Genomic DNA, 26,916 nt, shown 5'->3' with positions numbered 1-26,916 from the left:
TTCTCATCACAGCAATTTTACTTGCCAGGGACATTTAACAATGTCTGGAAGCATCTCGGTTGTCACGATGAGGGGGAAGATGAGGAGGCCACTGGGACTTCGGATGGGAGCCAGGGATGCTGCTGGAGCTCTCACAATGCAGGGGTCACCCCCCACCACAAAGAACTATCTGGCCTGAGATGTCACTAGTATCCAGGTTGAGGACCCCTGGACCAAATGACCAGGGGCTGCAGGTGAAGAGGGGACAGAAAGTCCTAAAGGTAGAAGCCAACAAAAAGAGCCCTGTTCCTAACACACGGGAAAGGGGTCAGGAATGGGAAAGCAGGAGACCGGCCCCCGTTTCTCCTTCGGAACAGTCCCTAAACCAGCTCCACCTCAGATGTCTATGGTGAGAGTGAGACAGTCAGATTCTATTTTGGAAATGACGGGGAAGAGCAGCTTTTTGTTCCTCCTGAAGCTGACAACACTGCTCTTCTTTCTCTTTCCTCAGATGCTTTCCTCTCACAGACTGTCATTTCTGATAAGAAAAGACCCAGACAGCCCCGTGAATGGCTGCATCTCCTGGATGATAAGAAGGGTTTCCTTTAAATACTGTCCTCCCGGTCCCATGCAAAAGAGGCAAAGGTTTAGATTTCAAATTGTTCTAGGAGAATAGAAACGCTAATAGAGAATCTGGCGAAAGATTCCAGAGATGGATCTAACCCAGATCTTTTTTCAGCCATGAATCCCTTGAAAAACCTAGTAAAACGTGTGCACATTTTCCATGGAAAAATTCACAGATAAAGAGGCACATAAAAATCTCAGGGGCTTAGCTGATCTAATAAAATCCCAATCGAGACTGAATCCCTCCCTTCGAGTGGAAGGGTGTGTGGAGTCTTCTGATCCTTCCGAAGAGCAAGCAATGAAGGTCAGAGTCACTAGCCAGTTACCTTCCTGCCAGTGAAAACAGGTTCCTATCACACAGAGGAACAGAGGCATCTACTCATTTCCCTTTCAAAATCTGGAGCCTCAGAAACACAAGATCCTGCACCACGGGTGCCAGCAAATCTGCTCCCATTTACAAACACGCACGTGTACATATATGTCAGCAATTTGCCTCAATCTTCCTTTTAGAACCATCCATACTTCTTTTCCGCCTGACAAGTGAGGGTTACATTCTCTTCTCTACATAGAACACAGACCTACCGGCCCCAGCTCATACTTATAAAAAGCCTTTTCCTTGTACCCCTTAAATGACCTCACCGAGGCTGCAAAGTAGTGTGCGAAGCTGTCATGAGGGTTCCACTGCACGGCTCCAATGTCCCATTTGCTCTGGCGAGAGATCTTTCGGTGACCTTCGAAAGGGGCATCTAGATTAACGATGTATAAGAATCGGCGGCTAGGAAAACAACATCAACATTATAACGAGAGAACAGCATTAGCATTAAGACAGAAAAGCACATTTGGAATTACATATGGTTTGCAAACAGAGTTCAAAAATATCCCTGGATGTGTACGACCTTTACCTCGTCTGAAAGGCATCTGAGGGACAAGAGGACGTCAAGGTGACTATTCAGTGAGTGGGAGCCACATCCCTGGGAGAGCCTGTCTCTAGACATGACCTTCCCCACCCCAGATCTTTGGGAGTCTGACATCTGCCCACCGGATTCAGGTCCAAGCCTCTGTGGTCTTTCCTAATCATCCTGCTAGGATAGGTCCCCTGCTTCTGCACTATGCCCACCGAGCAGTTTACATTGTGATGGTAGCATTCATCTGTGCAGGACAACTACTGATGGTAAGACTTCGGTCCTGAACTGAGTGAGGGGAGTAGGGACTGTGTCTTCCATCTCTGCAGGTCCCTCCTCATCAGGCACAGTGCTCTGCATTCGGAAACAGGCACTACACACATCACTCATCCCTTAGCCAACTACTCTGGAGAAAATCTCAAATTCCCTTGCAAGTCGGTAACCTGGTGAAAGCAACTAAATTAAGTCCACCGGGAAGGAAATAATAACCAATAAAGTTATAATGAAAATAACGTATTAAGCGCTGAAAATACAGAAACCCCCAAAGACAAAGACAGAGAGAGGAAGTGGAGAGCGCAAGGACAAATGGTAACTGATGGAGAGAAAGCAAACCGCAGAGGGGCCGGGAACGACAGGCAAGCTGACTGACGCTGCAGAGCCCAGGCCGGCCGGGGAGCTGGAAACTTCAGCCTCTGGGCAAGGGGAACACAGAGGGCTGGAGAACCAAACACTGAACGGAAGAAACAGAGTTCGAAAGAGCACTAAGGAGAGCAGTTTATGTGCACCCCAAGAGAGCCAGATGACCACCTCTCCTTCACCCAGCGGAACAGGAGGGATGGGCTTCGGAGAAACTACTTGAGGGGAGCCCCGGGCCTGGGACAACAGGCACGGGGCGGGTGAGAATGAAGAGCTGTGCTCAAAACAGGGCATGAGGTAGAGTATGAGGCCCCCCGGCTTCTTCCCTCCTCAACACTCACAACACTGAGCTTTTGTCTTCAGATAACATGTGACAAGAGGATTCTTCTCAGGGGAAAATGACCAGCCCAAGAAAGAAACAAAAGCAAACAAGTTAACAACACAGAACCCAAGAGATAACGACATCTGGGCACCCTCCGAGAAAAGGGGGTCTGGTTCCCACCTGATCTCCCTCCAATGAACCCCACCATCACACATGTAAACTGATCACTCTTTGACAGCAACAGAGAGCCCGTGAGTATCCGTCACCAGAGGAAACATGAAAGGCCGGCACCAACTCAGTCGAAAGAACTAGAAGGAAATAGCAAAGAGAAACGAAGAAACCTAGAATGAACACCTTCAGGGAGGTAAAAGAAGACAAGGTGAAGAACAGAGAACAAGAGAGAGCTCCTGGAAATGAAAAGCATAACTGAAATAAAGAAATCTGATCGAAAAGTGGGAAGTTAAAGCCGAAGGAAATGCCCAGAATGCAAAACAAAATGGACCAAAAGAGAATTCACATAGGATATCCAACATAGACTAAGAGCAGCTCCAGAAAGAATGAGAGCAGGAAGTTGCGGGGGGAATTGAGACTCAGTGGTGCAGGAAAACTTCTCTGGAAGACACAGACTTACAGACTGAAAGGGTCTTCCAACACTGCGAAAAATTGGATCTCAATCTGACTAGGGATCACACGGGTGTATACATCTATAATTTTACTTGAGCTGTTCACTTAAATATATAATATATATTTATATATTAAGTGTTATATATATTATATACATATATATTTTCAAGTTTATATATTATATATAAACTTTATATAATAAAGTTATTATATTATCTATTGTATATATATTTCATATATTTATATGAATATAAATATTCATTTATATATTTTCAAGTTCAATGTAAGAATATGAAATGGTGAACCTTCAAGATCTTGTTGAAAAATAAGATGAATATGGGGCGCCTGGATGGCTCAGTGGGTTAAGCCGCTGCCTTCGGCTCAGGTCATGATCTCAGGGTCCTGGGATCGAGTCCCGCATTGGGCTCTCTGCTCAGCAGGGAGCCTGCTTCCTCCTCTCTCTCTCTCTGCCTCTCTGCCTACTTGTGATCTCTCTCTGTCAAATAAATAAATAAAATCTTTAAAAAAAAAAAAAAAAGAAAAGAAAAAGAAGACGAATATATCTGTATGTTAGAGCACACCAAAGCAGGAATGCCGGCCTGCTCTCCAGTGACATGATCCTATCCCCTCCTACGATGCTACAAATGACAAGAGTCACATCAGTGAATGCAGAAAAGTCTAACATTTGACACACAGTTATTCCTGAGCACCTCAGTATTTTATGGGTTGTTAATGTAGCTATATGATGCCAGGTATATGCTATGTTTCATCTGTTTGGATAAAACAAGGCAAGATGGAAAAAAAAGAGGGGCCCTCCAAGTGCCCAGCGCAAGAAATGAAAAAAAGATATACACCAAGGCAGTGGCGGTAACAATTTCACACACCTGGAGGTAAAAGTAACACTAGAGACGAAGATAGCATTTTAAAGCTTCCAAAGACAAAAAAATAGGTCACTTACAAAGTCCAGAATCAGAATGGTATAGGACCTCTCACAATTACTCTGAGAAAAGAACCCCAAATACCAATTCAACCCAAAAATTGTTATATAACTATACTGGAAGGAGGGGGAAGGTCCTGTAAGGGACTCACAGAGGAAAATAAAAGTTCTAACTCCTCACCTGTTTTTAGGAGTCAATTTGTTAGATCTTTGATGGATAAATCAAGATCCCGAATATAGGTATACTATTTGGAAAAATGGGAGGCAACCCCGAAGAAATAGCTAAAAGAGTCTCAATTAGTTGCTTCCAGTAAGTGGGATCAGGAGTAGGCAAAACGTAGGATTCTGCTGTCTGACAATATAATCCTTGTAATGCTACACTGCCTTTTTCAACTATATATATGTATTTCCTTGATTTTCAAACAACAAGGCTTAAAAACTGAGTAGTTAATGAATACTATATCCCAAAACCTCTGACTTGTATGCTTAAAATGGGTAAACTGCATGGTCTGTGAATTATATCTCAATAAAGCTGTTTTTTCTTTTTTTTCTGAGTGAGAAGGCGGCAGTGAAGAGACATACCAATCGTTCCTCATCTATGCATCCAGTATGACAGAAGAAAATGGTAATGGTAACTGTCCCTGGGGAAGGGGGCCAAAGGGAGGAGGAAATCTTGCTTTTCAACCTATAGCCTTTTAAATTATTTAAATGTTTGCTACATTTTTTAAAGTAAGTTAAAATATTATTTCAAAACAAAACAATGAAGTAGAAAATAATTCATTGGGTGCCTGGCTGGCTCAGTTCGTTGAGCAACTGCCTTTGGCTCAGGCCATGATCCTAGAGTCCCCGGATCAAGTCCTGCATCAGTCTCCCTGCACAGCAGGGGGTCTGCTTCTCCCTCTGCCCTTCCCCCTCTCCTGCTTGCTCTCTCTCATTCTCTCTCTCTCTCAAATAAATATTTTTTTTAAAAAAAGAAAGAAAATAATTCATTAATTTTAAGTGGGTTCAGGGACACCTGACTGGCCCAGTCAGTAAAGCATGTGACTCTTCATCTCCTGGTTGTGAGTTCAAGCCCCACACTGGGTGTAGAGATTACTTAAAAATCAAATCTTAAAAAAAAAAAATTTATAAATGGGTTCATAAACAACTAAGTTAATGAAAATACAGCAAACTTGGAGAGATAGTGATTATGAGAGGGGAGGTGAGATGCTGGCCATTAAGTGGGATCACTCTGGTACTGTGATGGAGTAACTAGCAATGCTGGGGTAGTGCTTACTTGCCAAAATCTTACATATGCTGGGGCCAGAAGACACCACAGAAATTATGCTGATTTCTTCATAATGAAATCAAATTCCTTCAAAGGAAAACTGAAGTCCAGGGAGGCCGACTGGATAATGTCCCAGGCCTTGTCATTAATGGCAGTGCCAAACTAGGACCCAGATGCCCTCCATCCCGGTAACTACCTGTGAGACCACAACAGAGAGCATCCTTCTACAGAGTCCGTGCAAGGAACAGAAAACTGTAATTCCAAGACCAAAGTCCCAGTCACTAAAATTTCAAAGGAATTTTATTGCTTACATGTTAGGGCAGAGACAAAAATAAACTGCTAACAATCCCTCTAAGTGACCCCGAGGTCACTAGGAGAGAACTAAGCCCGAGGGCCACAATCCTTAAAGAGAAGGAGTATTTTCCGACTTCCCAGAAACCTCCTTCCGGATTTGCCATTTGTTCCCAGAAATCGCAGCAGAGGAACACTGCACGCTCACTTACCCGGAAAGCACAGCATGCTGTCCCAGACAGTCCACAGACATCGCCGTTGCCTGCGAGAGAAAACACATTCAGTTCTGCCAGCAAAGCGAGCTCAGAAGAGAGAAGACACGCCAGTTGTCACCTCGGCGTCTTCTCTTCCTCTGGCCCAGGGGAAGTCCTCAGCGGGCAGGAAGGATTCACTGTTTGCAGTGGACGCTTTACCCACTTCAAATCCTCATCCACACCTCATACTCACCTGCCACAAGAGGGTGATGCTATCTGTTCCCCAACACCAGGATTACCCACAAGCAAGCTGGCATATTCTAAATTGAGAAGACATCATCCTAGGACCCTTAAAGGATCTAAGTACCTCAGAGCTAACAGAGCAACTAAGAGCCCCTCCCCTTCTGAGCAAAACCTAACCTGGGACATCACACATGCATACACACACACACACACACCCCTCTCATCCCAGACCACACCACCCCCATCCCTTTCCCAAACGGCCTTGACTCCTCCTCCAAGCCAAATGGCAAGAAGTAATATTCAAACACCACCCATGCTGAATCCATGGCCACAGTCTTGTTATTGAGATGCTCAGCTCCCATTTAATCTGAGATTTCTAGCACATTCTAATGATTTCCATTTCCCAAGTATCCCAGTTCCTAGGGAGCACCATCTTTTCAGGATCCAATGTCCAATTCCCAGAAGACCAGAACGAGTCAAATGAATTTGCATTCAGGCTGAAGCATGAGGCTAACTCTAATCATGACAATTATAGCCCTAAATTCTCTTAATTTGGACAAGTTCAAATCCTGCTACATTCTCAGGACATTACTGCACAATCTCATATATCCTCAAGAAGTATGTCACAGGTAATATCGGGGAAGAGAAGCCAGAGCACTCAGTGGAGGCTGAAAAGTCATTGTTATGCATTCTTCATCCAACCAGAGTTGTGAGCAGAGAAAAGCCCAGCTGGAAAGGCAGGCAGTGAAATGAGATGTGATTCACTCTTCTGAACAATTCATAGACAAAGGTATGAAAGAAGGCAAGATGGTACCTCCAGTCTTCCTAGAAGGTGTGTGGTGGGCAGAATCCAAAGATGGGGGCGCCTGGGTGGCTCAGTGGGTTAATAAGCCTCTGCCTTTGGCTCAGGTCAAGATCTCAGGGTCCTGGGATAGAGCCCAGCATCGGGCTCTCTGCTCAGCAGGGAGCCTGCTTCTCCCTCTCTCTCTGCCTGCCTCTCTGTCTACTTGTGATCTCTCTCTCTGTCAAATAAATAAATAAAATCTTTTAAAGAAAAAGAAAAAGAATCCGAAAATGGCTCCAACATTCTGGGCCCTTGGTACATATCCACACTCTCCCCATTATTCAAACACTAATCTAAGGACTGCTGAGAAGGGATTTAGCAGACATGATTAAGTACCCAAATCCGCTGACCTTAAGATAAAGAGACCCGAAACAACCCAAATGGCTACCAGCAAAGGAATAGATAAGCGAAACGTGGTATACACATACAATGGTCCACATACCACGATAGGGATGAAACTTGAAAATATTACACTAAGTGAAACAAGCCAGGCACAAAAGAACAAATACTGCATGACTCCACTTCCATGAGGTACCTAAGATAGGTCCATCCATTAAACCACAAAGTCGAATAGAGGTGGAGGGGGCAGGGAGTAGGGAATGGGGAGTTACTATTTAATGAATACAGTTTGTGTTTGAATTTTTTTTAAGATGTTATTTATTTATTTGACAGAGAGAGAGCACAAGCAGGGGAGCGGCAGGGGGCGAGGGAGAGGGAGAAGCAGGCTCCCTGTTTGAGCTAGACTCAGGGCTCAATCCCAGGACTGAGCCAAAGGCAGACGCTTAGCTGAATGAGCTACCCAGGCGTCCTCAGAGTTTCTGTTGAGATGATGAGAAGTTCTTGAGGGTTGTGGGGAGACAGAGAAACCTCATCCCGTCAGCCCTTTAAATCTAGGAACAACGGTTAGAGACAGAGGCAGTCAGAGATTCTAAAGGTGAGGCATTTAATGGGAGGAAGATGGTTGCCAGCTGTGAAAGAAGGGCTTTCAGCAAAGCCCTGAAAGTGGCCTCTAGAAGCTGACAGTGAACCCTATATAACCATCAGCAAGAAAACAGGGACCTCGGGACACCTGGGTGGCTCAGTCAGTTGGGTGCTGACTCTTGATTTCCGCTCGAGTCAAGATCTCACAGTCGTGGGATCCATGCTGAGTGTGCATCTGCCCTCCCTCCAGCCCCCTCGGTCCCGCTCTCCGGTGCTCTCTCTCCTTCCCTCTCTCTCTTTCTCTCAATTAAACAAATAAAGTAAACCTTAAAAAGGGCACCTGGGCCCCGCACTGGGCTCCCTGCTCAGCGAGGAGCCTGCTTCTCCCTCTCCCTCTGCCTGCTGCTCCCCCTGCTTGCACTCTTTCTCTCTCTCTCCGTTAGATACATTTTTAAAAAATTTAAAAAGAAAAGGAAAAAAGAAAAGGGTTGGGGTGCTTTTCTGGCTCAGTGGAAAGAGCACACAGCTCTTGATCTTGGGGTCATAAGTTCGAGCCCTGCGCTGAGTGTAGAGATTACTAAAAAATAAATAAATAAATTTTAAAAAATAATAAAATAAAAGACATCAAGCCTATTTTAAATAATTTTTTTTAAAAGGAGTGCCTGGCTCTGACTCGGCTGGTAGAGCATGTGACTCTTGATCTCAGGCGTCATGAGTTCGAGCCCCATGTTGAGAGTACAGGTTAATTAAAAAAATGAAAGAAAGTAAGGAAGAAAGGAGGGGAGGAAGGGAAAGGAAGGAAAAAAGAGAAAGAAAACAGGGATGGACCGCAATCCTAAAACCCCCAGGAAGTGAATTCGGCCAAAAACCTGAATGAGCCCGTTCGATTCTTACTTAGCCAACAGAGGCTCCAGAGGACAGCCCAGCAACTGATACCTGTACTTCAGCTTGGGAGACTCAGAACAGAAAACAAGCAATGCCTGGACTTCTGACCTACAGAACTGGGATCTAAAAAATGGGTATTGTTTCAAGCCACTAAGTTTGCGGTGATAACAGAGAGTGGCCCGGTAGTAATAATAATAATAATCATGATGATAAAAGTCATGCCTTTGACTCAAAAATTCCACCTCCAAAATCCACCCAAAACACAGAAAAACTTCTATACACAGAGCGGCTTATTTCATGTTATCTACCAGTAAATGATGCATATTTTTATACCAACATTCTCAAAGTGTTTAAAAATGACACTGGAAAACACAGGATCCAAAACTGCAAAGAGAGCATATCACCTCATCAGAGGCAGCTATTTTTAAAAAGACACAAAAGCACACCGAACTGATGTGTCCCTGCTCCTACCCCAGAAAAAAGGGGCCAACATCATGTTCGTAGCACACTGAGGAACGTCATGTCATGCCAGGCTGTCACAAAGAGAGAATGGAGAGGAAGAGAAAGGGACCTCATCAGAGTAAAGCTGGCGCTTCAGGGGGGGCGGGGATAGGAGTCCCCCTGGAGGCCTCCCCACCTCAGGGCACCGGGCAGGGAGCAGCTGAGAGATGCTAAGTCTGGGAGTCAGGGAGTTAAGAATCCGGGGAACCACAAGATCCCACTGCAAGAGAGGGAGTGCAGCCCCAATGATGACTGACACACAGAGAGGTGGGGGGAGAACTTCCCAGTAGCCCGCAGAAAGGGGCTTGGGACAGATTACAGACAGCTTACAGGAGTGAAGGAAAGCGTCATTTTATACTGTGCTATGAACTGAAATTTCAAGCAGCTACTTATGCCTAACAAACCCTGAAGAAAGCCCATCAGAATGCTCAGATGGTAGTTACTCCTCTGGGGTTTTTGTTTCATTCCTCCACATGAGCCTACGTTTTTGTATTACTTGCAAATTCACATGATTTTATAATAAAAAATACTATTTTTCCAAGGCATCCCAAGCCTCTGCCGTTTCCTTGCCTCTCATCCTGGCCTGGGCCCTCCAGGCCCGCCCCCCCCACCCCCACAAGCCTACAGCAACTCCCTCCCAACAGCGTACCTTCCCCTCTCCATTTTCCATTCCCGCCCCACACAGAAATTTCTGAAAGCAGACTTCTGATTACATCAATCCACTGCTCTAAAACCTTGCAGGTTTTCCACTGAAGATAATCAAGTGGCAACTCCTCAGCCTTCAGATCCTTCCAAATAAGATGCTTATAGAACCTTCCAATCTAACCTTCCCTCTTCTACCTGCCCAGGCCACACCCATTCGAAGCATTCACCTTTCTGGAAGGTCAGCAAAGTTCCCAGTTCTAAGATGCTTAAGCTCGTCTTTCCACCTGGAAAGTCCTTGTCTCCTACTCTGCTGTGGAAATTCTGCTCATGTTTTAGGTCCTAAGACACACCTCCTCTAAGAAACTCACCCAGAGTCCACGACGGGGATTCTACCTTCTCGCAAAGCACCTCCTAACCCTGACACAGAAATGGCTGTCACCTGCTATGTGGTAGTTGTTACTGAACACATTTATCTTCTCCCACTAGCTGGGGATCCCCTACAGGGCAGGATCTATCTTATTTCTCCCAGAGCACCCAAAGAGGGGCTCTGTGAACATGTGCTGTTTGGAAAGCAGATCAGAAGCAGGTCAAAATCTGGATTCCTCCAGCCCATAATGAGCCAAGGAGGTGTTCCTTGACATCTCAAAGAATTTTTTTCAGTAGTTTCCCTTGATAATTTACCATGCATGAATTTATCTTAGTTCCTTTTCTTCTGTAATACCTTCTAGAATAATAAACTTCAGTAGCTCACTGCCTGCTGTGTGAAGCCTTCAACTAGAATAGAGAAACCCAAGGAACAAAATGTATGCATCTTAGCCACGCTTTATAATGTAAAATTCCAATCATACCTTCTTTCAACCCTTGTTTTTAGATACTGAAAAGTCCTCTCCCACCTGCAGGAAAATAGACTTACTGTTCAGAACTGTTTCCTGTCGAAAGCAGTATCTTTAAACCAAAGGAATAAAGTTCTTCCTAGCCCTTGTTCCTCCAAATGCAGGATGGTGGCTTTGGTGACACACTTCAGGAGTCATACGACCTTTATGAAATAAGACTACCATAGCATTGACAGTGGTGCTTGATTCTTGCTGGCCTGGAAAATATGTAACTAATAGATGTAGAAAGGCAGGCTGACGGCAAATAAAAAGGTATCAACTCCGTGAGACTGTGTAAGCCTCCACACAAAAAAGGCAGTATCAGAACTAATGAGGGGCGCCTGAGTGGCTCAGTCGGTTAAGCCTTTGCCTTCGGCTCAGGTCATGATCCCAGGGTCCGGGGATCGAGCCCCACATCAGGCCCCCTGCTCAGCCTCTCTCTCTGGCAAATAAATAAATAAAATCATAAATGAATGAATGAATAAAATTTTAAAAACAAATAATCACTCCCTCCTGAAAACCTATGGCTACCATGACATGACGGACCTTCTTCTGAGCTCCCCCCGACTCTGGATGTCCCTTTCTGGTCTGTTCCTCATCAATCCATTTCTCCCAATCTCTGCCTCGGTCAGACCTGTGTCAGCCCTCACCGGGTCAGACACCTGTGCAGCCAAGATACCTGCCTTGCTCCTCCCCGCTCAGGGCTTCTGCTGGATCCAGGGTATGTCACGGGGCTTACTCTGGCACCTCTTAGTGGTTCCCACACCCCACACAATAAGGGACAGCACCGTTAGCATGATAGTAAAGATCACTTAAGGCCTCTCTTGGGCTCAATTCTACAGCCCAGCTCACATGGCTCACCTTCCAACCCCATCCCAACACTCCGGCCATGATGAATTCTTTACTATGAATCCCCGCCAGCCCTCCAAACTCAAGCAAGCACCACCCTCCCCCTCGCCTCTGGATCCCCACACCTGCTGCTTCCTATGCGTGGATGACACTTTTTTCCCTTCTTCAACTGGCCAAGCCCTTCTTGTCCTTCACAGTTCAGGGCATGCTTGTCCCAGAAAGTTCTGACCCACCCCCTCCTGCACACACCCAGTGGCTCAACAGTGCTTCCCTCATGCTTCCGTAGTACGCCAGCGTTATCTGTACACAATACTTGTGATATTTTATAATAACCCTCTACTTACTGATACATCCCCTCCATTTGACTGCAATTGCTTAAGGGTAAAAACTGACTCACTAGTACAATGCCTGGCACAGCCCATGGTATGTACTGCATAAATGTGAGCTACCATGGACAACAGGGGTCTTAAAAGTTTATGCGGCACCAAAACTTCTACACAAACACTCATGGCAGCATAGGTCCTAACAGCCAAGATACAGAAACCACCCAAATGTCCAACGGTTGATGAATGGATAAACAAAATGTGACATAGCCCTACAATGAAATATTACTTGACCATAACAAAGATGAACCTTAAAAAGAACTAAGTGAGGGCGCCTGGGTGGCTCAGTGGGTTAAGCCACTGCCTTCAGCTCGGGTCGTGATCTCAGGGTCCTGGGATCGAGTCCCGCATCGGGCTCTCTGCTCAGCAGGGAGCCTGCTTCCTCCTCTCTCTCCCTCTCTGCCTGCCTCTCTACCTACTTGTGATCTCTCTCTGTCGAATAAATAATAAAATCTTATTAAAAAAAAAAAAAAAGAACTAAGTGAGGGGTGCCTGGGTGGCTTAGTTGGTTGCGTGCCAGGCTCTTGGTTTTGGCTCAGGTCCTGATCTCAGGGTCATGAGATGGAAACCATCCTTGGGCTCCTCGCTCAGCGGGGAATCTGCTTGAGATTCTCTCTCCCTCTCCCTATGACCCTCCCCCCACTCCGTGACGCACATGCTCTCTCTAAAAAAAAAAACAACAACAAAACACAAAAACTAAGCAAAACAAGTTAATCACAAAGACCACATACTATGTGATTCATTTTTTTCTTTTTATTTTTAGTTGTATTTATATAAGAATATATATTTTTTACATTTATTTTTTCCTCACCATAGCACATACCCTCCCCAATGCCCATCACACAGCTACCCCATCCCTCTCACCCCCCTACCCTCCAGCAACCCTCAGTTTGTTTCCTGATATTAAGAGTCTCTCACGATCTGTCTACCTCTCTGGTTTCATCTTGTTTCATTTTTCCCTCCCTTCCCCTATGTCCTCTTTTTTCTCAAATTCCTCATATCAGTGAGATCATATGATAATTGTCTTTCTCTGATTGCCTTACTTGGCTTAACATAATACCCTCTAGTTTCAGCCACGTCGTTGCATATGTGCTTCCGTATCTATGAAACATCCATAAAGGCGTATCTATAGAGAAGACACTAGATCAGTGATTGCTTAAGGCTGGGGGAGTTGGAGGACTGAGGGGTGATGGCTAAAGGGTACAAGGTTTCTTCTGGGGGTGAGGAAAATGTTCTACAAATGATGGTGGCACTGGTCTCAGTTGGTGAATATAATGAAACCCACTAAATCGTGTACACTTCAAGCAAGTGAATTATATGATGTGTCAACGATATTTCAATAAAACTACCACTGAAAAAGGCTTACACTATAATATTCTCATCTTTTAGATAACAACAGGGATGATACTTCACAATAGTCAGGAGACAATGAATTTGGAGATAGACTACATTTCCAATCCATGTTGGATTTACTGTTAAATTTTGGTACAGGGGCACCTGGGTGGCTCAGTGGTTAAAGCCTCTGCCTTCTGCTCAAGTCATGATCCCAGGGTCCTGGGATCGAGCCTCACATCGGGCTCTCTGCTCAGCAGGGAGCCTGCCTCCTCCTCCTCTCTCTCTCTGCCTGCCTCTCTGCCTACTTGTGATCTGTCTGTCAAATAAATAAAAATCTTAAAAAAAAAAATTTGGTACAAACACAATGCTTCTCTCAGAAAGTTTATCTCTCTAGGAAGAATCTGTAATATATAACTTCATAAGACTACCTTTCTACCCTGATTCAACACAGAAGAAAGCCCCTCTACAGAGACCACTGCTGTCTGCAGAACAAAATCTCGGTTTACTTGAAGGAACTAGGAAAGAAATCAACTCTTCCTCTCTCAACCTCAGCTGAATTAGAAAGAGCTGTTCAAAAATACAAAAACACTTTGCCCGTTCATCCTTCAAAATGATGCAGAGTAGAAACATCCAATCAACACAAGTCAGAGCTAGGTCAGGTCCCCGAAACTCAGTCTGTCATGTGCCCGAGTAACAACTGTAATGTACATACTCTTGAATTTCATAGAATAAAACCACAAACTAAAACCGGTGGACATAAAAAGGATCAGAACGTTTCAAATGACGAGATCCAGTCTCTAAATCAGAGACACTGCTGCTAGGGCTGCTTTTGAACCATCCTCATATAATACCTTCTAGAGGTTTCTATCTGAGTGTTCACACACTCAGCACAGTGGCTGTTTTCTGGGAAGTGTCACTCTTTATTTTTTTTTAAGATGTTATTTATTTATTTGACAGAGTGAGAGAGAGCACAAGCAGGCGGAGTGGCAGAGGGAGAGGGAGAAGCAGGCTCCCTGCTGAGGACCCTGGGATCATGGCCTGAGCTGAAGGCAGATGCTTAACTGACTGAGCCACCCAGGCACTTCCGGGAAGTCTTCCTCTTTAAAATGAGAACATCCTTGCGTTCTCACAAGCTGAATGGCTCACACTGGGTATGACTAGGAAAATCACCTCTCCTTCCTAAGTCCCCGGTTCCCCATCTATAAAATAAGAAAGTGGATGAGCTGTCTTCCAAAGGTTCCCTCAGCTCCATAAGGCTCTTTTGTCAGGCTATTTGTTGCTTCCTTACCAAGTTTTCTGATATAACCATAATATAACATATATAACATGTATCAGGTACTTAAAATAAGCTGGTCACTGTGCCAAGTGCTAGGTGGGGACTATCTCATCTAATCCTCGCAGTCACTGTCACATAGTATTGCAGAAAAGAGCACAGCAGGCACGAGACTGCTCACCTCAGAAAGGCCTGCTTGCAAGGCTGGTTCTTGGCTGGCGCCTGGGAACTTGGGATCTGGAATGTTCCCACCATTCCCCAACTGATAAGAGTGGCTCACTCTACCCACACCTCGAGTACAATGCGGTTTATGCTGAGCACCTGCTGCCCTTCTGGGGTGTGGTTCACCTAGCTGGACGATGCTTCCGTGACCAGCCCCAAATAAAAACTCGGCCACTGAGACTCTGATGGGCTTCCCTAGTCACATTTCCTAGGTATCGCTAGAATTCGATGCTGGAGGAATTAAGCATGTCCTGAGGGACTCCACAGTGAAAGCTCCCTCGCACCTAGCTTCCTCCAGACTTCACACCATGTGCTTTCTTGCTCTGAATTTGCTTTGTGTCCTTTCCCTGAAATAAATCCTAACTGCAAATACAAATGTGAATCCTCCTAGTGAAACTAGGCAAGGTACGGGGACTCCTGGACACAGGCAGATACTATTCTTCTTGTTTTATAGATAAAGGAACTGAGGCTAAAAAGGAACTAACTTGTTCAAGATCACATGGCAGTGAGATGATAGAACCTGGGTCCTAACACTGGCCCTCCCTGGCAGTACCCTACTCCTCCCCCATTCTTCACTGCATTTTGCTATCAAATTTTCTAGAAAACAAATAATTTGCAGCTTTTACAACCTAATAGTCACTTCCACCCAAAACAGCCCTCTGTGCCCTTCCATCCCCATAGTTTCCAAAATGAACTTGAAGAGAAACTAGAAAAGCAGGGACCAAAGCTGGATGGCCCCAGGAAACGTCTGGACTATCAACTATTCACAACATTCCTCTTAGCTAAAAAATTTGCCAAGTTGTGTTTTGTTTTTTTATTTTATTTAGAGCAGAAAACAAAGCAAGGCCTCAATTTTTATCTGTCTGGAAAAGTAGCAGTAATGTTGAGACTAGTAAGTCACCCAATATTAGGGTACCTAAGTAGGGTAGCTCTCTAAAATAAATAAATATATCTTTAAAAAAAAAAAAAAGAAAAGAAAGAAAGAGAAAAGAGACGGTAATGCTTCATAAAGATTATAAGACAGGGGCACCTGGCTGGCTCAGTCGGTGAAGCATGGGACAGCTGACCTTGGGGTTGTGAGTTCAAGCTCCAAGTTTGGTGTAGAGACTTCTTGGAAATAAAATCTTAAGGGGCATCTGGGTGGCTCAGTCAGTTGAGCTCCCGACTGACTCTTGGTTTCAGCTAGGTCACGATCTTGGGGTCATGGGATCAAAACCAGTGTCTGGCTCTATGCTTAGTGCAGAGTCTGCTTAAGATTCTCTCTCTCTCTGCCTTCCCCTCGCCACCCTGCTTGAGCACACACAAGTGCACTCTCTCTAAATAAATAAAATCTTTAAAAACTAAATAAAGTAAAATCTTAGGAAGGGGAAAAAAAACAGGGAGTGCCTCAACTAGCCTGGCTCAGCTAGTTGAGCATCTGCCTTTGGCTGGGGTCACAATCCCAGGAGCCTGGACTCAAGCCCCAAGACAGGCTCTCAATTCAGCAAGGAACCTGCTTCTCCCTCTCCCTCTGCTCCTTCACACTGTTTGTGCTCTCTATCTCAAAAAAATAAATTAAATTAAATTTAAGAAAGAAAAGACTGGACCACAGTGTGGAGAAGTGAAAAAGGCTGCTTAAAAATGATGAAAACCGGGCACCTGGGTGGCTCAGTGGGTTAAGCCACTGCCTTCGGCTCAGGTCATGATCTTGGGGTCCTGGGATCGAGTCCCGCATCAGGCTCTCTGCTCAGTGGGGAGCCTGCTTCCCTCTCTCTCTCTCTCTGCCTGCCTCTCTGCCTACTTGTGATCTCTCTCTGTCAAATAAATAAATAAATAAAATCTTAAAAAAAAAATGATGAAAACGGGGCGCCTGGGTGGCTCAGTGGGTTAAGCCACTGCCTTCGGCTCAGGTCATGATCTCAGGGTCCTGGGATCGAGTCCCGCATCGGGCTCTCTGCTCAGCAGAGGGCCTGCTTCCCTTCCTCTCTCTCTACCTGCCTCTCTGCCTACTTGTGATCTCTCTCTGTCAAATAAATAAATAAAATCTTTAAAAAAAAAAAAAAAGATGAAAACCTTAGTGAAATCTGTAAGACTATCAGGAAAAAGAACTGTACATAAGCACTGTGCTTGAGTATATAAAGTCCCTGCTATACAGGTGAACAATTCTGAAGCCACTGTACAAGGCTTTTGGAATGAACAAGTACGTAAACGCATGGAGGATGGCAGGGGAGGCCCTGCTTCTCACAGTAAGAGTGGGAGGTTACTAGTAGGCAAAGGGTGCCACAATGACACTTGTGATAATGGATTAGAGTAGAAGATGCTAAGTATGAACTCATGTTCAGCTTAATATACAGATGATTACATATGGAGATACACACACACACACACACACACACACACACACTCGAATTAGTATGCACATACATTTCCTGTTTTGTCAGATGAGAGTTCCTACAGGCAATAACACCCCAAGAGCAGTGAGCACATCTAGCACCAGATCTTGGTTTCTGATGTCATTCTCCAATAAAAGAAACCAGGGATCCTTAGAGAAATGGCTAGTTTGGGGACTACGGCAGGAAATATACATGATAAGAGTTAAGCATCTTGAGGGCACCTGGGTGGCTCAGTTGGTTAAACAACTGTCTTCGGCTCAGGTCTTGATTCTGGAATCCCAGGATGGAGGCCCACATGGGGCTCCCTGCTCAGCGGGGAGTCTGCTTCTCCCTCTCACCCTCCCTCCCATGCTTGCTCTCTCACTCTCTCTCCCTCAAATAAATAAAATAAAATAAAATAAAATAAAATAAAATAAAATAGAGTTTAGCAACTTGCAGTGACAAAAAATAAGAAAGTACTGTATATTTAAAAGACACACAGGGGCACCTGGGTGGCTCAGTGACTTAAGTGTCTGCCTTGGGCTCAGATCATGATCCAAGGGTCCTGGGATCAAGCCCCACATGGGACTACCTGCTCAACAGGGAACCTGCTCCTCTCTCTCCTCCCTGCTTGTGCTCTCTCTCGCTCTCACTCTCAAATAAATGTTTTTAAAAATAATAATAAATAATAAAAAAGTAAAAGACATACGAACAAATGAAAACAACGATGGGGGTATGTCACAAGAACACATGAACCACCTGAAGAGCTCCCAAAGGTGAAGGCTGGGACAATCTGAGAAACAAAGTAAAAATAATAAAAATAAAGTAGTACTGGATTATAATCCAAAGTATAAGTAAGTATCTAAGAATTCACACTGATATAAGCAACTAATTGGAGAGAAAGAAAGATAGGAAGGAAGGAAGGAAGGAGGGGTAAGGAAGGAAGAAAGCAGTCCCCACTCTTTACTTTGGGCTGCATCTACTGACTCTTTTCCAAAGAGTACAGAACAGACAGAAAGCAAAAAGAGTCAAGTTTACAGTAGGGAAACCTGACAAGCACTACCTCAGCCAGGTCAACATCAACAGTGATCTGTCATGTTCACAGCAAGTAGCCTTGATATGATGGGATGAGAATGACACCTTATCTCTGAGGTCTTCCTCCCCAAAACCCATAATCCCAGGCTAATCACGAGAAAGACATCAGACAAATCCCAACCGAGGGACATTCTATAAAATACCTGACTGGTACTCCTCAAGGTTGTCAAAGTCATCAAAGACAGTCTGAGAAACTGTCATAGCCAAGGAGTCTGAAGAGACATGATGACCACACAGCATGTGGTAGTTTGAATGGAATCCCAGAACAGAACAAGAACATTAGGTAAAAACAAAGGAAATATGAGGAAAGTACGGATTTGCATTAATAATATCAATACTGATTCATTAATCATGGAAAATGTACCATACTAGTACAAGATGTTTTTAGTAGGGACAACCCGGTGCGGGGTATATGGGAACCCTCTGTACTATCTTCCCATTGTTTCTGTAGGTCTAAAATTATTCTAAAATCTATTTTAAAAAACCATGATAACCTAAACACTTTTTCCTAATTCCTGTTAATACTACTAATCAACATAATTGATTTTTTAAAATTTATTCATTCAACAAATACTTGCTGGGTGCTACTGTATACCAACCACTATTCAAGGCACCAGGGAGACAGGAGTCAACAAGACAAAATCTCTACATACAGGGAGCTCACACTGGAGCAGATGAAGAAAGATGAAAATAAACAGGGACAGAGGGGGAAAGTAGGTGTAAGATGTGATCTGAGAAGTAGGCTGAGACCAGCCCATGAAACAGTCCAAAATAAGGAATTTATATTCTACATTCAGTCCAACAGGAAGTCACTGAAGCATTTCCATTGAAGGAGGGATAAGTTAGGAGTTTTTTGTTGTTGTTGGTTTGTTTTAAAGATTTTATTTATTTATTTGACAGAGAGAGATCACAAGGAGGCAGAGAGGCAGGAAGAGAGGGAGGGGGGAGGCTCCCTGCTGAGCAGAGAGCCTGATGCGGGACTAGATCCCATGATCCCAGGACCCTGAGACCATGACCTGAGCCAAAGGCAGAGGCTTAAGCCACTGAGCCACCCAGGCGTCCCAAGTTAAGGGTTTTTTTAAAAAAGATATTTATTTATTTGAGAGAGAATAAGAGAGAGAGAGAGAGCACAAGTAGGGGGAGTGGCAAAGAGAGAGGAAGAAGCTTATTCCCCACTGAGCAGGGAGCCGGATGTGGGGCTTGATCCCAGAACCCTGGGATCATGACCTGAGCTGAAGTCAGATACGTAACTGACTGAGCCACCCAGGTTCCCCTAAGGTTTTAAAGTTAGGTTTTAAAAAATCACCGTGATATTTTATCACAGCTTTATATTTTTTAAGATTTTATATTATTTATTTGTGAGAAAGAGCAAACTCCCCACGAAGCAGGGAGCCCCACATGGGACTTGATCCCGGGACCCCAGGATCATGACCTAAGCCAAAGGCAGCCGCTTAACTGACCGAGCCACCCAGGCACCCCTTATCACAGCTTTAATCATAATCGCCAAAAAGTGGTAACAACCTGTATATCCACAAACAGGTGAACGGATACGGACTGTGGTCTCTCCATACACCAGAGTACTACCTGGGGGCAATAAAAAAGAACAGACTAGGGGCACCTGGGTGGCTCAGTGGGGCACGCCCAACGACTGAGCCACCCAGGCGCCCCAGTAAACCTGGTTTTAAAGGAAAAACAAAACAAAAAACCCGCTCTGACTCTGTGGAGGATGAACTGGAAAGCAGCGAAAAGCTAGGGTACAGGAAGAGTGGTCCCCGAGTATGGCCGGCTACTTTGGAAAACTGAGTTTGAAACATCTTACCATGCTAAAGCAGAGACATTAAGCAAACTGTTGCTATGAGCCATGAGTTCAAATTCCTGTCTTCTTCCCATCATTTTCTGAACTGTTTCCGCTCTTTCCGTTGTTTTAGAGGCTTGTGAACTACGTGTTCTGCCATCCGACCTCTTTGCCAGGGGTAATGATCTCATCTCCCATGCACTTTGGAAAAGCACAGCCACTCGATACAAGTGGCTATTTACATGGCAATTAATTCAATTTTAATTAAATTAAAAATGCCATTTTTCGGTTGCACTAGCCCCATTTCAACTGTTCAATGCCACATTTCCATCATCGCAGAAAATTCTACTGAATTTTCTAGAAAGTTACCTCTACGTTTTCTTAACATTCATCCATTCCAGGGATCACTTCAGAGTAGTTGTTAAGTACCACAATTTCTTCGCTGTTAATCGGGGATGGTAACATCTGAAGGCATGGTTTCATAAAGTGAATGGCACTTGTAGAAACTGAAGAAAAAGGGACACCTGGGTGGCTCAGTCGGTTAGGCCGCTGCCTTCAGCTCAGGTCATGATCCTGGGGTCCTGGAATCGAGTCCTGCATCAGGCTCCTTGCTCAGCAGGGAGCCTGCTTCTCTGTCTCTGCCTGCCTCTCTGCTTGCTTGTTTGCTCGCGTTCTCGCTCTCTCTCTCTCTGACAAATAAATAAATAAACTCTTAAAAAAAAAAGAAAGAAACTGAAGAAAAAGAATTTCACCTTTCAGGCTGGGCTTTTTCTCCGAAAAACCAAAATATTTTAATTAGAGGCAAGGGGTTTTGACAAGTTTATCGGTCTGTCCTCCCTTGTGAGAAAAACAGTATGAAGAGCTTTGATTTTTTTTTCTTTCCACATGAATAAATAAAGTTAATAAAGTGTCTAGATCCCTTCCAGTTGCCACCAGAAACAACCACAAAACCATGCTAATTCAAACTAAGTCGTACCCTTCCAACTGAATAGAAAAATCAAAAAGAAAAATAGAAACCCCCGCAAGGCAGTGAAATTACCCAATTTACTTTGTTCTCTTACTATGACCACTGCTGTTCAGGTTTAATTACTTGATATTACTTCATACATCCTAATATATGTGTCAGCACCCTCTCTGCAGGTCTCTCCAATTACAGCTCTATACAGAAGGAGTGAGACTACCTGAGCTTCCCTGAGAATTAAAGCATTTGCAGATTAGTAGCTTCCAAATTAATAGGCTCAGAGGTAACTATACATGACTGTTCCCAGTCTCCAGGGAAAGCAATTAACAAGAAGGGTAACAAGAATACAGTTCTTTTTCCCTAGGGGTCTGGCGCCTCCCATGGGACAGCAGGCCTTCCAGAGACACCGTGCTGACAGTGCAAAGTACCTTAGAATGCTTTAATCTGTATGTTGCTGCTCACATTCTCCATGGGGGCTATGTGTCAGAGGGAACCACAGAGCAAATCAGTGGGGGGCTCCTCCACTTGTAAATCTTTATGGCAAAAAAAGGGATGGAGTTTTAGAAAGAAGAAACCACATCACCCCTTGTTGTAATCCAGATTTGCCTTCAGTATAAATCATCTGAGTCCTGATACACGGTGCAGTGTTCACCTAGCAAGGGCTCAGTAAATTCTTGTTGAATGAATCTGTGGATGAAAGCCTGGCACACAGAAGGTAGTCAATAAATATTTCATAAGTCAATGGAGAGAATCACCAAGACACTGTCCTAGGTGATGGGGAAGAGGAAATGGGTTAGTTGTTGTGAAAGGACTGGACCCAGATTGCTAAAACATGAAGCAAAGTAACAAGAGCCCTGAGGTCAAATACCTGCCTTCAAAGCCCAAATGCGCCACATAATGGGAGACCTTGGCCAAGTCACCTGAGATCAGCTATACATGGATCCATCCCACCCCCAATTTGGATAAAAGGGCTAATAACTATTTATCTTGGTTCTCTCATGAATTAGAGAAAGTAAATGCAGATAAATCCCTTAGCACAAGGGCTAGCATTAGGAAGGCACGAGATTTAAAAATGGTAAAAAAAAAAAAAAAACAAAAAAAAAAACTAGTAAATGCTAAAGTTCCTTGAGGCTAACACGTGCCCTTCACTGTGCCACATATCCTAAATATAATAATACATCATACAATTCTCACGCCAGCCCTGTGAGGCAGGCACGACTCTCACCTTCACACAGGTGAGAAAGGTGATGAGCTGAGAGGGGATGACAGGCTAGGGCTCGGCTGGGATTTCCAACCAGGTATTTGAACCTGGGCAATACGTACATCGCACACTCCTATTCCCTATAAGGTATTTTCCACTATTCTAGCATCAGCAGCCACTTCAAAGCTTAGCTGCTGAAACAGGCACTTTATAGTTTTGTGTTTCTTTTAATCGAATCCATTCCAAAGTCCTGTGAGGCAAGGATACCTCCACGCAGCTGAAGCTCAGAGAAGTTCTGCGACTTATCCAAAGTCACTAAGCCTCGAGTCCCCCGACTTATCCAAAGTCACTAAGCCTCGAGTCCCCCAGCCTTGCAGAGCAGACCCACTGGCTCACCACCCCGGTGTTGGGAAGCCTCCCCTCAACACTCACTCTCGCGCAGTCTCTGCACTTCGGTGTCCCAAGGCAGACCCTATTCCCCGGACCCCCGCGGGGAACCGATACCCCGTCCGCGCCCGCCCCAACCGCCCCCAACGGTCATCAAGGCTCCCCTCGCTCGCTCGGGTCTGACAGCTCCGGGTCACCCCCTTAACCATCTCCCCAGCCCAGGATGGAGGGTCGCTCCGCCACCCGGGAGACGGACCCGGCAGCGTGGGGGAGGGGAACCAGAGAGGGCGCATGCCCAGAAGGCTCCATTTGGCCCCCGACTCACCTGGGAGTCACGGAACTCCACCACCACGTTCTCGCTGCTCCATCGCGCCGCCATCTCTTGCACCCGACCGCCCGCACCCCAGGATTTCGCGTTCCACACCCCGCAAACTCGCGTTCCTGGGCTCGGTGAGCCCCAGGCAGCCCGCGAGTAAGCCCTGCCACGCCCCGTCCCCCTCTTCCTCCAGACCTCAAACCATTGGCTGACCCAAATACAGGCTCCGCCTCTCCTCCCGGATCCTCCAATTGCGACACAGCACCGACCCAAAACAGGCACGCCCCCTCCACTTCCGTCACTCGGCCTGAGTGACCCACGCTCCCTGCCGCTGTGGTACACGCCCCCTTGCCGCAAGCTCTACCGGGAGTCGTAGTCCAAGGGTGAGCAGCGCGTGGGTAACTCGCCGAGAGCTCACGAGTGCGGGTTTGGCGAGGGGAGGTGCATGCTGTCCTCCCTATCTCGTCGCTCGTGTCCCCCTCGAGGCCCAGATGGCCTACAAACCAAAGCCCAGCATTCGCGCAAACCAAAGGTTTACTCCATCCCCGGAGGCCTGCCGGAAAGGCATTGATAAGTCTGAAGGCACGATTTATTCTTACAGTACAGCAGCGCCTACCAAAGTGACCAGGGACCCCAGAGGGTCTCCAAAGGCGAAACTTCCCATAATTCTACTAAGGCCATTATTTACTTTCTACAGTTTCTTTTTTTCACCAGTGTAAAATACAGTGGTTTTCCAGAGGCTATGTAGTATATAGTGACAAGCTGAACGTCAGAAGCAGATAGGAGAATCCAGCGGTTTTCTATTAAGCCAGACATTGAAAAGATTTGCCACTCTTCCCACTAAATTTTTTTCATTTTATGAAACACAGATATTTTCACTTACAAAATGTATTATTAATATTAATGTGCATTGATATTAAAGTGAAATCATGAAAAAATATTTTTAAATTCTCAGTTTTAATTTCTTTTTTTTAAGATTTTATTTATTTATTTGACAGACAGAGATCACAAGCAGGTGGAGAGAGAGGAGAAAGCAGGCTCCCCGCTGAGCAGAGAGCCCGACGTGGGTCTCCATCCCAGGACCCCAGGATCATGACCCCAGCTGAAGGCAGAGGCTTTAACCCACAGAGCCACCCAGCCACCCCTGAATTGGGCTTTATAAAAGACTGGCAAGCAATGTACTAGGAAAGGACACCCTAAATATGAAACCCGACATGGCATCCCATGCAAGGTGACATTTAAGGTTCTCAGTATAATATCAGCATTTTCATAGAAGATACTATAAAAAAAAAAGCACTTCAGCATTGAAAGTGAACAAAGACCCTTAAGTGTGAAGACAGGGGATGCGTTCCAAAGATAAAGCAGTTCCCCCCAAAACAGTCACAGAGCCGTGCTACTTTCTTTTCCTTCGGAAGACACATCACAATTTGTAATTCAATATTTGTTTGTTTATTTAATATTTTCAAGCTTCGGGAGGCTAGGGACCAGATCTGTTTTGTTCAGCCTTGCTTTGTAACTATGCATCAAGGCCTTCCATATTGGTCCAATTAATGAATGGGAAAAGCATATAGAGTCAGGCCCCCAGAGTACTGTCTAGGCCAAAAGGATGTCTTCTGTGAAACCGAAAGTAATTTCTAAAACCATTCAAGGTCTTCACTTGTAACTCTTTTTTTTTTTTTTAAAGATTTTATTTATTTATTTGACAGACAGAGATTACAAATAGGCAGAGAGCCAGGCAGAGAGAGAGGAAGGGAAGCAGGCCTCCTACTGAGCAGAGAGCCCGATGTGAGGCTCAATTCCAGGACCCCGAGATCATGACCTGAGCTGAAGGCAGAGGCTTAACCCACTGAGCCACCCAGGCACCCCTTTACTTGTAACTCTTTACACCCACAAGGCCATTCAGAACCACACCACCTTCTCTTCAAAACACTTCACTTCTTAGTTATTCTCACACTCCGCAGCCCTTCAAAAACCCCTCCAGCCCTGGCCTTCACCCTTCTGTAGTGGCCTTTCTTCTTGCCTCTCAAGTTTCCTCTCAGTTCTCTATCACAAAGGGCCAAAGACTGCTCTGGAGAGAAGAGCCTCAGCTCACCAGGCCAGAAAGCAAAAGAAACAAAACAAAACAAAAATCCCAAGGCAGGTTCAAGGCCGGAGAAAAGAAAAGATAAAGAATATTTTCTATGAGCGTTCACACTGTCACAGGGGAATAAATGAGTCCGTTCATCTAACATGTCATATTCTTGTTTGTTTATTTGCTTACAGCCTTGGATATAGTAGGTGCTCAATAAATATCCACTAAGTGACTAGCAAATAATCAGGTATGGCTATAACTTAGGGTATGTGACAGGACGTAGCAAGAAGTACAGCTAAAAATGTTGGAAAGGGCTAGTGAGGAAGGGCCCTGCTTAGACCTTTGAGTTTTATTTTGGAGATGGAGAAAGAGATACAGGTATTTCAAAGCTCTCTGTCTATATATAGCTTGGTAATCTGTTTCCCACTGGAACTGGTAGGTTTGCCCTCCCCTGAGCATTTCTGCAACCCTCCCCCACTCCCACCTCTTTGCTTCGTATTTGTCTAGTTCTCCAAATCTGCTTGTCATGGTTCGTAGGCACAGAAAGTACTTCGGGTTTCAAGTCCTTGGTGCTCTCTGTTCTCTCAATATTTTCTCTGTTAGATGTGGAAAGGGCCCCAGTAGAATTTTTGAGAGAAGGAGCATGAGCACCATTCACACTGCCCCCTGGGGCCCTTCCTTTTTCTGTCTCCTACCCACACTGTCATCACAAAAGAGTGGGGACTCTGGAGCTAAATCTAGAGCTCTGTGGCTGCTTCCTGATTGCTGTGTGCCTCTGAGACCCACCGATGAATGTCCTGCCTCAATCAGAGACTGGGAACTATTGGTGGGAGGCGGGGAAGGAGGGGTTCCCTTGTCAAGTAGATTTCAGCTTGCTGACCTGGCCACAGGGCTCTGATCACCAAGCAAACTCTTTTCAGAAGGTCACCTGCCAGCCATCCCAGAGGAAAGCAGGGGATATGGTCAACCCAGAAATCCAGGGCTTTTGCTGGATGTTATCAGCAACTGCCCTTGCAAAGTTTTATTTTATTTTTTTTTTAAGATTTTATTTATTTATTTGACAGAGAGAAATCACAAGTAGGCAGAGAGGCAGGCAGAGAGAGAGGAAGGGAAGCAGGCCCCCCGCTGAGCAGAGAACCCGATGCGGGACTCGATCCCAGGACCCTGGAATCATGACCTGAGCCGAAGGCAGCGGCTTAACCCACTGAGCCACCCAGGCGTCCCCCTTGCAAAGTTGTAACTCAGATCTTTTATCTTTCTAGTCCTTCGTTTCCCCTTCCGCAGAATGCGGAGTTAGCCCACCCCTCAGTCTCTTTACATCTGGGAATCTTGGAATCCTGCCCTGAGCCCCACTAGTAATTTTCCTCTCCATCAATCAACAAATATTTGTGAACGTGCACACAAGCTCGTGCTCCTGGCTTTGTGCATTTGGTTGCCCATTGGCCTGGTTTCTCTAAGTTTTCTCTTTTCAAGCAAAATAATACAAATGTAATGAGCTCTGAGAAATCTGGGGGGAAGTTTCTTACTGGGAGACACTTATCTACCCTAGAGGGACTGCTGAGGACTTCCCCCAAAGACGTGGTTCATGGAGACAGAGAGGAAGGAGGCCACAGGTTTCCCAAGGATTCTCAGGAGTTGGCCCCAGCAAGCTGTTTCCCTCATTTTCCAAACCTTTCAGGAATCTCCCAGACTTACATTTTCCCAGAGATGTTTGAAACTGGGGCTTTGTAACATTGTTATGTTCTGGTATTTGCAGGGTTTGGCAACACCAGTCTCATCAGCCTTTTCTCCTATCAGTTCTGGTAGGTGGGTCTGTGGTTTATTAACCCTGTTTCACAGCCGAAGAACAGCCAGGAAGCAGCTCACCCAGGGTCAGCGAGAGCAGGAAGATAAAAAATAATAAAACAGAGTCCTCAGTCTAGCTGAGGCCCTTTCTGCATCTGACTGCCTTGCATTGAGAGCATCCAAAATGACTCAACACCTCCCCAGA

The 26,916-nt window shown here is 45.2% G+C and overlaps 1 protein-coding gene across 5 annotated transcripts in view; it reads right to left on the bottom strand.

Moving 5' to 3' along the window:
* The window catches only part of WDR59 (WD repeat domain 59), a 228,334-nt gene extending 205,264 nt beyond the window's left edge, over positions 1-23,070 (bottom strand). For 3 of the 5 annotated variants that reach the window (XM_082712207.1, XM_082712208.1, XM_082712210.1), the window contains exons 1-3: positions 22,865-23,052; positions 5,795-5,844; positions 1,243-1,378 (exon numbers count right to left, since the gene is read on the bottom strand). In XM_082712207.1, coding sequence (XP_082568333.1) covers positions 1,243-1,378; positions 5,795-5,844; positions 22,865-22,918 — 240 coding nt within the window. In that variant the 5' untranslated portion in view covers positions 22,919-23,052. Of the gene's footprint in view, positions 1-1,242; positions 1,379-5,794; positions 5,845-22,864 lie in introns of all 5 variants that reach the window. The other 2 variants (XM_082712206.1, XM_082712209.1) reach the window with 2 other exon arrangements.
* Positions 23,071-26,916: the final 3,846 nt, after the last annotated feature.

The sequence above is a fragment of the Mustela nivalis genome (assembly GCF_964662115.1).
Source record: "Mustela nivalis genome assembly, chromosome: 18".
Lineage (NCBI taxonomy): Eukaryota > Metazoa > Chordata > Mammalia > Carnivora > Mustelidae > Mustela > Mustela nivalis.
This window is presented reverse-complemented; position numbering and strand designations above follow the sequence as displayed.